Source organism: Polyodon spathula, chromosome 7 (genome assembly GCF_017654505.1).
Source record: "Polyodon spathula isolate WHYD16114869_AA chromosome 7, ASM1765450v1, whole genome shotgun sequence".
NCBI classification, from domain to species: Eukaryota; Metazoa; Chordata; class Actinopteri; order Acipenseriformes; family Polyodontidae; genus Polyodon; species Polyodon spathula.
The window spans coordinates 20098831-20113618 of NC_054540.1; the positions used below are offsets into that span (position 1 = coordinate 20098831).

Genomic DNA, 14788 nt, shown 5'->3' on the forward strand with positions numbered 1-14788 from the left:
TAGACAACTGCAAGAATGAAATGCAATTAGGATCAGCAATGAGCAATTAATGTAATCTGTCATGTCTGTTTCAAATAATAACTAAGCGAAACAGAATCAGGTTCAGTCAAGATATGAAGGTAAAAACAAGTGACATTGTTTTGTAATTAACAGCTTTTTCGGCATTTAATTAGGCAACAGAATCGTCTCAAGTAAGTTTAGATAAGACCTCAAGCCCTATATATAATAGGCATAAGGTAAACTTTACAGGCATGTTCTATACTTTGAAAGGAGACTCTGTTGACAGGCATAGTTTCAGATATATGTGTTCAGTTTACTAATCATATTCTCCACAGGAGGAGAAATAAAATATTTATGGCGCTTGCTCAAAGGGGGTTATGAAGATATTATAAATTCAGATGCTGCTCTATTTTGGGTATGCTTAAAGATGATCAAAATCACAGTTATGGGATGCAAGACTGAGTTTCCTGAGATATTATGTGAGAGTGTGTTTACTCCACAATTTAGTACTCTTTAACGGTTGTACGGCAACACTACAGTGTTAAATGCTTAATAATGACATTACTACTAACTGTAGTAACCAAGGTAACATTTCATCATGCTTAAAAAGCATGCCCTTCAAAGATGAATCATCACCGTTTCTCAAGCATCACAGAGACTGGAGTTTTTCCAGTGTTTTTTTTTTTTTTATTTAAATTATGGTTTTAATTTTGAAAGGAGGCACAAAATTTATTTGTTAAGATGCTGTGCTACAGGAATGGACCAGGATAATGGTTTGAATCTGGTAAAAATGGGTACATTTATATTATATGTGTATATATATATATATATATATATATATATATATATATATATATATATATATATATATATATATAGGAGCAAAGCTGTTGCCCCCAGCCTGGGTTTATTATGCAGTTGCAGTTGATTGGCAGGGATGGGTGATTAAGAGGGAGCCTTTCCTAAAACGTTTTCAGTTGGACTGTTCAATCGTTTTTATCTACCAAAATTCTGCTCCGGTCCTACTGTCATCTGAGATATGATATGTCTTTAATGTCTTTGGTTGCATATTATAGGTACGCTGTTAATCTCATTGTAGCAGGGCAGGAGTCAACTTCAACCCCCATCTGGATCTCCTGCCTGTCACTCAGCAGCAAATGCACGCACCCACAAGCAAGATCCCTGTTACACTCATAAATGCTTAAAAGTCGAAGTCAAATCACTGCAGAAGTCAACTGGTTGGTTAAAACAAGAAAAACAAACTGATGACATCTTTCCACTGTAAATGTTGACTGACATTAAAAGCTATAATGCTAAACTTGCACGACAACCAGATATTAGTGGCAAAAAATATTCAATGAATTAACCTTAGGCTATAATTGCTTTTGCAGCAGGTTCACCCTACTGTTTACCGGACTAAATTAATTCCACCTTTACTGAAGTAAGGCCTTGCCCTGCAGGAAAAAGCCTCACCTGTAAATGGGTGGTGCCGTTTGGAAAATTAAACTGGTTTGAAACAGAAATATGTTTTTATTTTCTTTTTCATTTAAACTTTTGGAACAAGTAATATATAAAAGACAACTGCCAGCATTAGTCAAGTTCATGGGTTCCTTTTTTAGAATCTTTTAGCCAGAATCCAAATGAAAACTCTTACCTGGATTTCTGAAATGCTGACTGTGTCCTTGAATACAATCCACTCAACTTTTTCTGTGCACGGAGGAGTTGTCACCGTTGTAGGAAGGTTGATTAACGATCAATCAGCGCCCAGCCACCTGATATAAAAGGAGGCCTCTGCTTCTCAAAGAAGAGGGAGCTGAGGAAGCAGGTTGGTTTTTTTGGGGTTGTTTAGAAAGTTTGAGTCCAGTGAAGGCATCGCCCAGCCTGGAAACTGTTATTTTTGTAAGTTTTGCTTTTTATATATTTTGTGTTTAATTGCTTTGTTTTGGCTTGTGCCCTTTCATTTTTTTTGAACTCAACTTTTTCTGTGCACGGAGGAGTTGTCAAAGAACCGTTGTATATGTAATATTTGTCTGTAGAGTTTGGAAGAAGGCTTAGCATACTAAACGGCTCCAAAGCAGCATTCTTTCCTAAAATAAAGACCACCTTTACTGAAAAAATTGCCCTGCAGGAAAAAGCCTCACCTGTAAATGGGTGGTGCCGTTTGGAAAATTAAACTGGTTTAAATAAAATATGTATATAATTTATATATATATATATATATATATATATATATATATATATTATATATATATAGATATCATAGATATATATATATATATAGATATAAGAAGGCTTAGCATACTAAACGGCTCCAAAGCAGCATTCTTTCCTAAAATAAAGACACCAATGTAAAAATTATTATATCATATATATATCCTTTATTATTCATTAATAAGGCTGCCACAATTGTATTTTTGTAAACATGTAAACTACCAGCAGTACATTAAATGGCACTGTTTAAACAATGGATGGGGCCTTTTCAAGAAAACAATACTGGCATAATAAATGAATACGATGCCCCTAAATAATTGTTTTTTTTAAATAGCTTACAGTTTACAGTATATGGATTCTATAAACGTGTATCAGAAGTATACTAAACGGAGGCGTTTAAAGGTGGCAGCCTTACCCATTAACAGACTAAAAAAAGCAGGAACTAATTGTACACAACTGCAAATGCTTAAAAATGTATCTTTATGTCATTATAATTTTCACCATCATGCTCATTTTCATGTGTTTTTAAAGCTATTATAAGACAAAATGATCACTAATAAGTTCATGTTTTCTTTCTCATGTGATTTTGTAAACCTCACATCATTGGTTTCTTTTTAGAAAGTATTACAACTAGGGGGCTGAGTAACAATCAATAGAGTAAGATCCTCAGATCAGAGAACTGAAATTCACTGATAGACGGGTCTTTATGCTGAGCTAATCTGAACCAGTTTTTTGTTTTCTTTTCAACAAGCTTTTGAGCTCAACGCATAACAAACTGAAGGAATACAGATCATACCAAAGCGGCTCACACTGTTCACACCGTTGATAATTGCATTATAATTCTCATTGTCTTCCAGCCCAATCTGTAAAATAACACAGATAACATAAAACACTGTACATATCAAAAAATACCTAAAATATACAGAGATTTTATTAGTTATTTATGTTTCTGCTGGACATACTGTAACACTATGCTTCTTTTTTTTTTGTCTACCTGCTCAAAAAAATCATGCAATCGTATGCTGAAGAAAAAGAAAAAAGAAATAATTTTCTTAGTGCGTCAGTGACCTCCAAAAAATCTAATTAAAAGCACATGAGTCATGAACCGCTCTGATGTAAACTGACGCTTGACAAATGTGTGTTAATCAGCATATGTAAGGGCCTTTTTAATTGTACTTGTCCTGTTGCTGCTCCTGTCTTGAACCGTAAGCCATGAATCTGAATGTCCTTACCCAACTTAGCTGACTCAACCAGAAAGGTCAGTACTGTAGAGTATTATCTTTGTATTTCCAGTCTCCTCTTCGAGAAGCAGACATTTGTTGATCTGCAGCCTTTTTTGGACTGCCCTCCTCTCATCTTGTCACCTCTTTTGGCAATCGTCCATGTATAAATGTGAGGTGCACACAGTATTGATATAACCACAAACCATAAATAAGGCTCACGTTATTCTAACCAAATTCATCAACAGTGTAGCCTTCACCCCCACTGTCATGAGCCTGAGCACCTTCAGTGACCTTGAACTAACCTCAGCATCTGCATACTTCACTAAAACATCCTTCAATCTTAGAAACACTGCTTGTCATACATTCATCTGAACTTTCAAATCCTCTAAAGTATTTCTAGAATGTAATGCCAATTTGTTGTACAAAGGACTGGCCACAACAAAGTTGTCCTGACTGAAGACTTTATATTTACAGGCCTCAAATCACCTGCCTGATGCACCAAGCCAGACTAATTGTTCACAGGTACAGTCTTAGAGTATTGGAATAGTCTAAAGTAACATAATCACTTGCTTCTTGTCAGACACTCTTTTTGCATTTTATTAAGATAATGTTAAAGTTACATAATGTAGTCAAGCATAATGCTACAGAATAGAACTGTAGTTGGGCATCACCTTATTTCATGCTAAAGGCATAAACTATCAAGTAATATAAATATTTGACTTTTACAGGATATTCTGAACAACTATCAACAACAACAAAAACCTGAACACAGCAACTGACACGGGTCTGTGTTTCATACCTAAACCTGCTCTTTGGGCCGAGTACAAATATGGTAAAGTTTGCAGTCACAGGGCAAATGTGTGTGTTTAAACAAAAACAAAGCAACTGAGTCACAAAAAAAGGTGCATTCACTGCACCACCTGGTAGGATCTACATCATAGATACAGGTTGTGATGCAATGGTAAGCTTTGTAGTTTTGCATTGGTAGTGTAATATAGTCACTACAAATCTAATATTACTGTGCAGTAAACATTTACGGGTTAGATACAGAAATGCTAGATAAATTGACTGAAATGCCACATATCCTCATAAAAATCCAAACAAAAAACATATTGATGAATAAAAAAACCATATTACCTCAAATAAAATAGATAGAGCTGTTAATCTTCCATTATCCTTCATTGCATCTTCAATATCTTCAAACTTCTCTGCTTCAAAGCAGAAGACTTGCATCTATAATATTAAAAATATGATAAATTTACTGTTGGCATGCCATACAACAATACAAAACAGATTATTTTAAAATTCTATTCTAGTGAAAACACATCATTTCAGAATACTGACAGGTTTTTTTTTAGCATATTCTTGTTTGCAAATGAAAAAAAAAAACATAATTCATCAAAAAGCCGTTATTAATATCCTATATTTCATAAAAATCTGTCTAATTCGTTTCTATTTATAGTAATAAAGGATTTAGCAACTAATTACAATATTTGCATACGCCAACGCAGACATTCTGTTATCAAGAATGCCAAGAAAAGGCTTCCGAGTGGTGCATCCAGTAAAGGCGCTTCATGTGGCATGCAGGATGCACCCTATATCCTGGAGATCGCAGGTTCAAATCTAGGCTATGTCACTGCAGACCATGACTGGGGGTTCCTAAGAGGTGGCTCACAATTGGCTGAGCACTGCCCAGATAGGGAGGGCTTAGGTTGGCAGGGCAATCCACAGTCCAACGTGCACCAGCGACCCCTATGGCTGATAGGGTGACTGCAGGTCTGCAGTGGAGCCATGCAGATCTGTATTTTCCTCCGGCACTATAGGTCTGGTGGATCCACAGTGCAAAAAATGACAGATTGGCAGTTACACGTTTCAGCTTCTGTTTCTCGAGTCACCGGGAGTTGCAGCAGAGAACAGGGATAAAAAAAAAATTGAGTGTTCCAAATTGGGGAGAAAACTGGAGTAAAAACCATCCACTGGCGATGACTAAATAAAAAAGAATCTAATGTAATATTGAACACTGCATCTGTGTGTAATATAACAAAAGTGCACGTTATGGTAAAATTTGTATTTAATATTTGGCTCTCTGCTGCTAAACTTTCAAAACAGTTTAGCACCAATTTTCAAAACAATTTGCACCCCTGATCATACAGTCGCCATTTCTTACCTCTAAGGGAAATTTGTGTCCTTCTAAGCTATGTTCCGATCCATCAGAAGATGCATTACATTTCCCCCAGTGGAAAGCAATTTTGCCAGCTTTGTATCTAGTTTTAAGGCCTCCCCCGCTTACATAATAGTCATCATTCAGATTAATTTCAACTGAGAATTAAAAGGAAGACAATGTTAAACGTTCTTATTGTACATTAGAAGAATTCAATTTTGTAACGATTAGCATCCTAAAGGGTATACATTCTAGAAACACATTATACAAGGTATGTAGGCCTAACTCTAGACTTCTCAGTCATGCTCAATTTACCTGGGATGCATGTTATAAAGGATGTGTGTTGTATTGTAATAATGCTGGTACATTTTGGTGGTTGTTGTTTTAAATGAAGAAAGGGATTATGACTCAACTCCTCCCCTACTTCAGAGAAAAAGAGAACATTGATACTTTACCTGTTTTACCATTATTGTGTATATAGGTTGTCTCTGATGTTTCCTTTTCCCAGCCTTCAAATTTTAGTTTCTGAAAATTCACACTGACTTGAGTGAAACCCTCATCGATATTAATTGGGGATTGCTTGGCACTGTTACAAGATGGGTACCTTTTCCCCCAGCTGTTTTGGTTCAATGTTTCTGTGAAAATTGTAAAACACATTAAAATGTCAAAGATTTTTTAAGCTACAATTCAAAAACAAATGTGTGGGTCTGTACCGCAAACAGGAAACTATACTGTATATGTCCCTTAAAAACTGTTCTCACACATTCACTGGTTCTGGGATTTTTTGAAATATATAAGATTAGATCAAATAAGATGTAAACTCAGTGGATCCACAGACAAACTCTACACAGCCTCACAACCCTTCTGTACTCAAGCTTACTTCCTTCCTTGACTAAAGTTAGTACAGATGTTTTTCCTTCATCATAAGGGTACTATTTATATTACAGCAATACATATTTGTCAGAAAGACACTAGATTCAGTACTTCTGTCATGCAATACACTGCTACTGTATGTATTGTACACATATTAATAGATTTTATGAATTACCATCAGTTCTGCTTCATCCTTTGACACCTTAAACGCAAGGATGATATTTCTCAAATTAAAGCCTTTTTAGCAGTCAGTGTCATAGAATCACTAGACTCACTTGTCAAGTTGTTTAAAATACAGTATGTCATTAAGTTCTGAAAATGTTCTAGGAATATTAAGGAGTATATGTAAATTAATTGGGATCGCACCTGGTTTTTACAATAAACGTTGTGAAAAAAAAAAAATGTATCCCTATATTCCTGGCCATAAGGTTAGAGCTATAAACAGTCAAAGTGGGTTAATACAATTTGCTATAGAAAGTGGATAATTAAAATTGCATGTGCTATTTATTTTTGCAAGGATATAATAATAATAACTTTATATTTAGCACCTTTCACAGTGCACCACCATCACAAAGTGCTTTACAGAGGTAGGCTGTGAACTGTGCATCATATGCTGAGTCACTAACAATCAGACATTGATTTAACATCTTATCCATAGGATGGAGCACAGGGAAGTCAATTGTCTTGCTTAGGTCGATGACCTTCTGGTTACAAGCCCTGGGCTTTAACCACTGGACCACGCTACCTACCACAAGTAATGACAATACAAGCTTCTCCACATTACAGCCAACAAATATGCCAGTAAGGACAACCCAGGGGTTAAGACTATAATCTCAGCTATTGAGGTCACCCTACAGTTACTCTTACCGTATATTTACTGCATATAAAGAACAAAAATGTGGAATGACCACCCTTAGGCACACCATTAAAAGAAAGCACATAACAAGAGGTCCTTTAAAAAAAAATGAAATATTGTAAATGTACTTACAAATTGTTATGTAGCTGTGAGTAATATTTCAATCTTAATTCACAGGGGCATTGCTTGAAAGGTACAATAGTTATGAGCATTGACAGCATTTTATAGCATGACAATGACAGCTCCCTGTGATCTTTTATTGTCAACAATACAATTAAAATAACAAGGTCATCCATTGTGCTCAAAGCATTTCAGTGTCTCTATATTTAGGGAAAATATAGGGTATGGTATTACTAATTGCATAACTATCATTTTTTATAATGTGACAAAATCTCACAGCCTTTTCCATGGTTTCAAACTTCATACAGAACATAGCGAAGAGATACAGCCTCACTAGTGGGTGTGGGCTCAAGCATCTGGTGTCCTAAACAATTGACTTGTTTTCAAGTTCATCTGTCATAGTTCATTTTTTTTAAATGAACTGTACAAACAAATGTGTTATTTTATCATTATCTGACAGTCGGTTTTACTGAATGAAATGCATGAATATTAAACTACATATAGTCACTGTAAAGATTCAATATTTCTATATAAAAACAAAGATTCCAAAGTATCAACAAGATGGTTTTATCTACAGAAGTATGGCAGTGCCCACAGAAGCATGTTCCAGAGTGCGAGATGAAAACACATCAATCACAGACCTGCTTGTAAACACGTTCACTGTTAGGTCCTGAAAACACCAAAATATGTCAGCAACATATACTTATAGAACCAGTTTCTGAAGTGGCAATAATTAGATGGTGATAATAATCACGCGTTACTAACACAATACAGGAATATATATTTTATTATGACCTTTAAGTCAAAATGCTACCCATAAGTCAACTAGTAACTCAAAATGTGTAAGCTAGAAATATTTGAAAGAAAGAAAGAAAAACATTACAGCCCAGCTATACAAAGAAAATCATGATGAGACCATAATTTACCAAGCAAGTCCATAAAAATCCTAGCCATGCTTGATTGCTATATTTGTACCATTAAACAATCAATTTTGGGGGTTTACAAAATGGTGTCTATAAAAGCAGAAAAACACTTTCTTTAGTGGTTTGGTTATGGTTATAGCGAGGATTGTTTCACTGAAATTCCAATAAATCATTCTATGTCAGCTGTAGGTCTGGCTCCCTGAACAGAGAGGGCTCAGAGCCAGGCCAAGCACAACAAGGGATCACAGACTCTGCTGTAGTGTATGTGCACGTACACTGGTACGTGGTTTATAATTGCATTACTCACCAGTTCCTACATAACCATTCAGCTTTGCGCATAGCCTAAAAGCATACTTTTGAGACATGCCTATTTCATGTTGTAACAGGGCTAGGAACCCTGTACAGGAGGAGGGGGCAGGGCAAAGCCCTGCTCCTATAAAGTATATTTGTTTTGTATTATTATAATTATTGTTATAATTATTACTATGATTTATTATGTATTTAAATAACGGCGATAGTCGTGTTATTGTTTATTTGTATTATTAAAAAATGTATGTGACGGCGTAGCTGTATGTTTTGTTTTTATACAGCTTAAAAACAAACCTAAAAATATACATAGGATCAGTGAAAGCGATCTGTCCAGAGTGACCTGTGTGTTTAGTTTTTTTGTGTTTGTGATTTGTTTTGCGTACCTGTTTTATTTTGCTCTGTGGGCAGTTTTATTTATTTTTTGCTCAGAATATGATATTTATTTTTGTTATTTAAAAAAATAAGCGCCATTGTGCCATACCTGCAGTGTCTGTGTGTTTTTTGGTTCCTGCATCTGGCCTGATGTCACCACCCAGCTACCCTATCACACATGGTGTTAGCAATGGGATTCACCGGCACATCCAGGACTCAAAAAAAAAAAAAAAAAATCTGCAGTACCCTTTTCTGACCTGAGTCCTGGAGGCACTGGTGAATCCCGCAATGGACACCACGTGTGATGGGGATGGCAGTAGTGGTGATGTCAGGCCAGAAGCAGGAAGAATAACAGATAGGCAGTACTGCAGGGCAAAAGATGCGGCATGCCCCGTTCATTTAAATAACAAAATAAAATAAATATTTGAACACAAAAAACACTGCTCACCGAGCAAAACAAAACAGGTACACAAAACAAATCACAAACACAAAAAACCTAACCACACAGGTCAGGCTGGGCAGATTGCTTTCACTGAGCCTACGTATAGTTTTAGTTTTATTTCTAAGCTACATTTTTAAATAAATACAGATAAACAATAAGACGACTTTCGCCATCATTTAAATACATAATAAATCATAATAATAATTATAACAATAATTATAATAATACAAAACAAATATACAGGAACAGGGCCTTGCCCTGCCCCGTTCTCCTAACAATCACAAGTGAGAGAGCTACACATTTCTTTCTAAACATGTCCTGTAATAACATCTTATTTAATATATAAAAGTTATATTTCTTACTTGTAATCATCATGCTTAGTAACATAATTCGATTTTAGCCTCCTACAATTAGAAGTTTTAGCAATTATACTGTGCTTGGTCTGGTAAGCACATATAATTAGTAAAATGAGAAGCAATTTACTGCAGCGCTGTTTTGCAATTCATTCATTTGTAAAATTATTAGACAGATTTTTGACACTGTTGAAACATCTCATTGCTTTTCTCCATTAACATGTAGTTTGTCTCACATGTCCATTAAAGAGCTGTGGCTATGGTGCCTATTATAAAATCACACTTTATATCACACTCTCTGTGCCTTATCTCATAGCTTCAAAATTCAATCAGATAGATACATTTAAACAGTTAAAGTAACCTGTTATAATTTTTTTGTGTTGCGTAGCATACTGACTGAGGGTGTGACATGCAGTTATACAACACAGTATTGCTACTGGATATATTATATACTTTTTAAAGTAAATGCTGTATAGTTAAATACATTGTCAATCTTTAAATTCAACTTTTTATAATTCTAACAAAGATTACAACTACCTCTTTGTGTGTGTGTGGGGGGGGGGGGGGGGTAACATTTCTTAAACAGCACCTCAAGCAAGGTTAGGAAGTGAAAATGAAATAACTGTGTCAAACCCCACTGGAGAAAATTATCTCCTAGTAATTAGAATATATATGGCTCATATATTCAAGCTGTGGCTTGGACAGATGGAGACATGAGATGCAAAAATTAATGGAATGCCAAAAGAGCAAAGGTGTAATACACCCTGAGGGCGTAGGAGACAACACAGCATGGGTTACTGTTGTGCCCAATACATAATATAGGCAGGTCAGCTGTGGTTCTGGATGAACTGCAACTGATGTGTTAAAACAGGCTGCTGCACAGAATGGAGAATGAGGAAAACAAAAAGAAAAATAATAATGCTGTAAATAACAAGTAAGCAATGGAAATGAAATGAAAGCTACAGTAGCAACACAAACAAGACAGAGAGAGGCTTTTTGAGCTGATCTGTGAAATAATAGTGGATACAGCCCTAGTTGTAACAAACATTTCATGAGAGTCAGTTTATAACATAAATAACCTGTTGTGTTACTTCTTATTTGCAATGAGTTTCAAAGTTTTATTTTTTATTTTTACAGCACTCCCTCTGCCCTGCCTGTTTTGTCACAATTAACCTCATGAGACTTTAATTGAGAATACCAACACTTACAAAGGTTCGCACTGCAAAATGTCACTGTCACTTTCACTGCCAGAGAAAAAGCAACATGAATAGAACAAACATGAACAAAATCACCACACCACATTAACTAACCACTACTTTGCAAAACAGCATTGAGCATTGGGCATTTGATATGTAAATTACTCTATTCATTCACAATTTGGCCATAGCATATTTAAGGACTGAAATTCCAGTCACAATTCTCATTAGGGAGTTAGTAAAACAAGCGCCTTCTTAATGAAATGCTACATTTTGTTGTCTCAGAAAGAGGGCAGAAAATGTCATGGCTTGGCTGTAATGCTGGGTAGCAGCATGATTGTATAGTGTTTTGTAAAACTTAACAGAAAAAGGTATGAAGGAACTTCATTACATTTACTTACATTTTGAATTATTGCTCTTGATTACCACAAATATAAGATGTACTTATAAATTGATTTGTTAACATGAGAGAGTACAGCTACTGTCATTACTTTGAACTCCATAAAGCATTCTTTGATGTAGAAATTGCAGTTATCTTCTCTTGCATTCTCTACTCTGTTCTGTTGATCCTCATTCTGTTATGTTGATCCTGACACGTATTTTATTATTCTTTCATTATACATCTTGTGGAATCAAATTAGGCCAAAATAAAGAAGTTATAAAGCACTGAAGACTCTGGGCTTTGAGCTCGTGGCACTGCCTCCCAACAAGCTGGATGGTATAATGTATATACAAGTCTAAAAGGAGTATGCTGGGGCCAGTGTCCAACTCGCCAGAAGGCAACCAAATCCTTACTGGTTTGAAGGAAGGACCACAGGGACCAAAGAAACTATCTCTGCTTGATAGATCCAACTGGAGAAGAGATATATGCTGCTAGCAGTAAAAAGCTAAAAGCCAGATCTATAGTGGTACATAGGGTCTTCATTGACAGGCAGAGATCAATGAATAACACACAGGCAATAATTATTTAATTAAGATCAAACGTGACTGCAAACCTACTTTTCAAATCTTTATTTATCTTAATTTCTTGGCTCACAAGACCAGGATTACAGCAGATGCCAATTTATAAACAGCAGAGGTCATTTTTTAAGTTCAGTCTTCTCAGAATTACATCTGTGCTGTCATATTTTTATTAGCATACCTTACCCCAAACTGGATAACATATCAGATGTAAGTTACAAAAGTGAAAGGGCAGTGTCGTAACACAATCTGAGTATATACTGTATATTTTTTAAAACTGATGTGAAAACAAATAAATGGTAGAACTACAGCTACATGATCAATTTGAATAGCTGCTGTAGAAAAAGTGATAAAAGTTGAGCAGTTCATTGGCATAATTTTTCTCTTGTTTTGACGAGCCTGTCATATTCTCAAGTATTATGGTTGACCAATATGACCTGTAATATAATATATAATGTATTATGTATCAAAAGCAATTTGCATACAGTACATACAGATACAGTCCTGCAAGTACACCAAAAATAAATCATTACAAAGACACCAACCAAGTAAACTTCCCTGCACCAAGCTTCAATCTCCTATTCTATAATGGGGTGGGGTACTGGTACAGTGTTTAATTTTGCTCTTAAGACATGTCTACTGCAGTGTTCAACAATGCTGTTTTTTCAGCTAAGAGGGAACAAATATATTCCTACAAATCTGTAAAATCCATGTTCACCCAAACACTACACTGTAGCAATAACCAAGACTTTAAAAGCTAAGATACACTGTAGTAGCAGTTGTCCACGTATTTGTACTGCAAAATATGCATATACACTTTAAAAAGACACACACACACACACACACACACACACACACACACACACACACTGTACAAACACAAATATACATAAATACTGTATAAACACTTTATATTAACAATGTAAATAACCCAACACAAATTGTTAGTCAGAAAGATTTCTCATAAGAAGTTTTTCACTCAAAAGGCCCCATGGAAAACACAAAAGACTTTTAATAATCCAAGAAGCTGGGTAGATCTGTTTATATTTATGCAAAATAAGTTACACAAAGAACAGCGCCAATGTTCTTTTGAACTGAACCGAAGAAAATGTAAACTTACAAAAAGATGGTATGCATATAATCTTCTCTTTTCATACAGCAAGACACAAGGTATGTGCAAAGTACTTGCACTGACAAGAACATGTCTAAACCTAACTGCTCTACCATCTGGCTATCTAGGTGTTGTAATCACAGCCTTACTACCCTTCTTCCCAAAACTGGTCACATTTAACTCCTCACCTCAAGTCAATGTTCTCCCCGTACATATTTCTAGTCTCTGCATATTGAAATATGCTTGCAACTTTGTCATTCTAAAAGTCAAATACTGCTACAGTACTACTGTAGTGTAGTAGAAGTTTACTTCACTGTATCAACAAGCTTGTTTTCCAAATGTTTTTATTAACATTAAACTGGAAATACCAAGATTCTATAGAGTTGTAGCTATGGAATTCAAAGAAATAAACCAGATACACCTAAAAAAACAAAAAAAACAGCAATTTTGTTTCTGTTATAAAATTGTGAAAACAACAATAGTTCAGCCATTTTATCTAGCGTTTGTCATCAGTACGTGCAAAAAGAATAATACTCTTAAGATAAGTTCTGTATACACTTCCAGTCCTCAAACGCAATTTGTCCTTAAATCAGCTAGGGAGTAAAATGAAGGCCTGTGACAGAAATACAATGAGTTCTGGTTGTAAATCTCCCTCTTGACCTGTGACGGTGCTAAATAGCGATAGGAAAAGTATCTGGACGGGCTGGCCTGACAGTTCGTTTCCGAGGTCGGGAAGTTGGTCAGCCTGGATGGAAGCAAGACTCTGTTGCACGAACATATTTACCCGGAAGGTAAACGAGGTAGCAGCTGCAAGCAATAGACGCAGCTGGAATCATTTACCAAGGGATCACGTGGGGTAGCATAAAAGGGGCCAGAGAAACGCTAATCTTTTCCTATGCTTGGGCTGTGTGCATAAACCTGGAAGCACTGAGAGCTGCAGTAGGAACTGCCTAAGAATATTCCTGAGTGTTTGTTTTTGTGTGTTAGTAATTGTCTTGTTTATTGAATCAACAGATGGCTAAACACGTTCCGGATCTGTCGCTTTTGGGCCAGCATAAGCCGGAAATGCACTGCACGAACTGTCACCAAGTTGCCTGTTATCACCCATCACGAGCACTACTACACACACCCGGGACTGGTGACCGTGTTTTAGTATTGTGGGGCGGATAACTTTTATTGTTTGGGACTGTAAACCCGTTTATTTGGCTCTGCACATTACACACTGCTGTGTATTGCTGGAGTGTTTTTCTTTTTGGTCACCAGACACGGATTATAATTAAAACCCCTGTTTCCTACCAGAATACAATTGTTTGTGATTTCTTCTGCACTGCGCCACCTCTACATCTGTTCACAATCACCAGCCAAATTGCCACAAGGCCACTAATATCATAGGTAAAATTTAGCAAAACATGGGCACAACAAAATACCCTGAAGAAAGTCAGGCTAAGGTATGCTGAAGATATAGCTTAACATGTAAGTACTGGTAAGTACAGTACAATGGATGGACAGGTACCTCCAGTTTATACATGTTAGTACACAGTTAATTGACTTATTTTGCTGTGCATTCGACACTTTGGTGTTGGGGGAGCTTACTCTGGTTTACAGTTTTACAACTATTGGAGAAGCAGTTTTATTTAATATTACATTTCCCTTACTTTTTGTTTAGGCATGTTTAAAA

The 14788-nt window shown here is 35.9% G+C and overlaps 1 protein-coding gene across 2 annotated transcripts in view; it reads right to left on the reverse strand.

Moving 5' to 3' along the window:
• The window catches only part of LOC121318325 (receptor-type tyrosine-protein phosphatase zeta-like), a 64808-nt gene that overhangs the window by 29272 nt on the left and 20748 nt on the right, over window positions 1–14788 (reverse strand). The window contains exons 3-8 of one of the 2 annotated variants that reach the window (XM_041254852.1): window positions 6051–6230; window positions 5602–5753; window positions 4572–4667; window positions 3008–3074; window positions 1995–2087; window positions 1655–1719 (exon numbers count right to left, since the gene is read on the reverse strand). In XM_041254852.1, the coding sequence (XP_041110786.1) occupies window positions 1655–1719; window positions 1995–2087; window positions 3008–3074; window positions 4572–4667; window positions 5602–5753; window positions 6051–6230 (653 nt within the window). Of the gene's footprint in view, window positions 1–1654; window positions 1720–1976; window positions 2088–3007; window positions 3075–4571; window positions 4668–5601; window positions 5754–6050; window positions 6231–14788 lie in introns of both variants that reach the window. The other variant, XM_041254853.1, reaches the window with a different exon arrangement.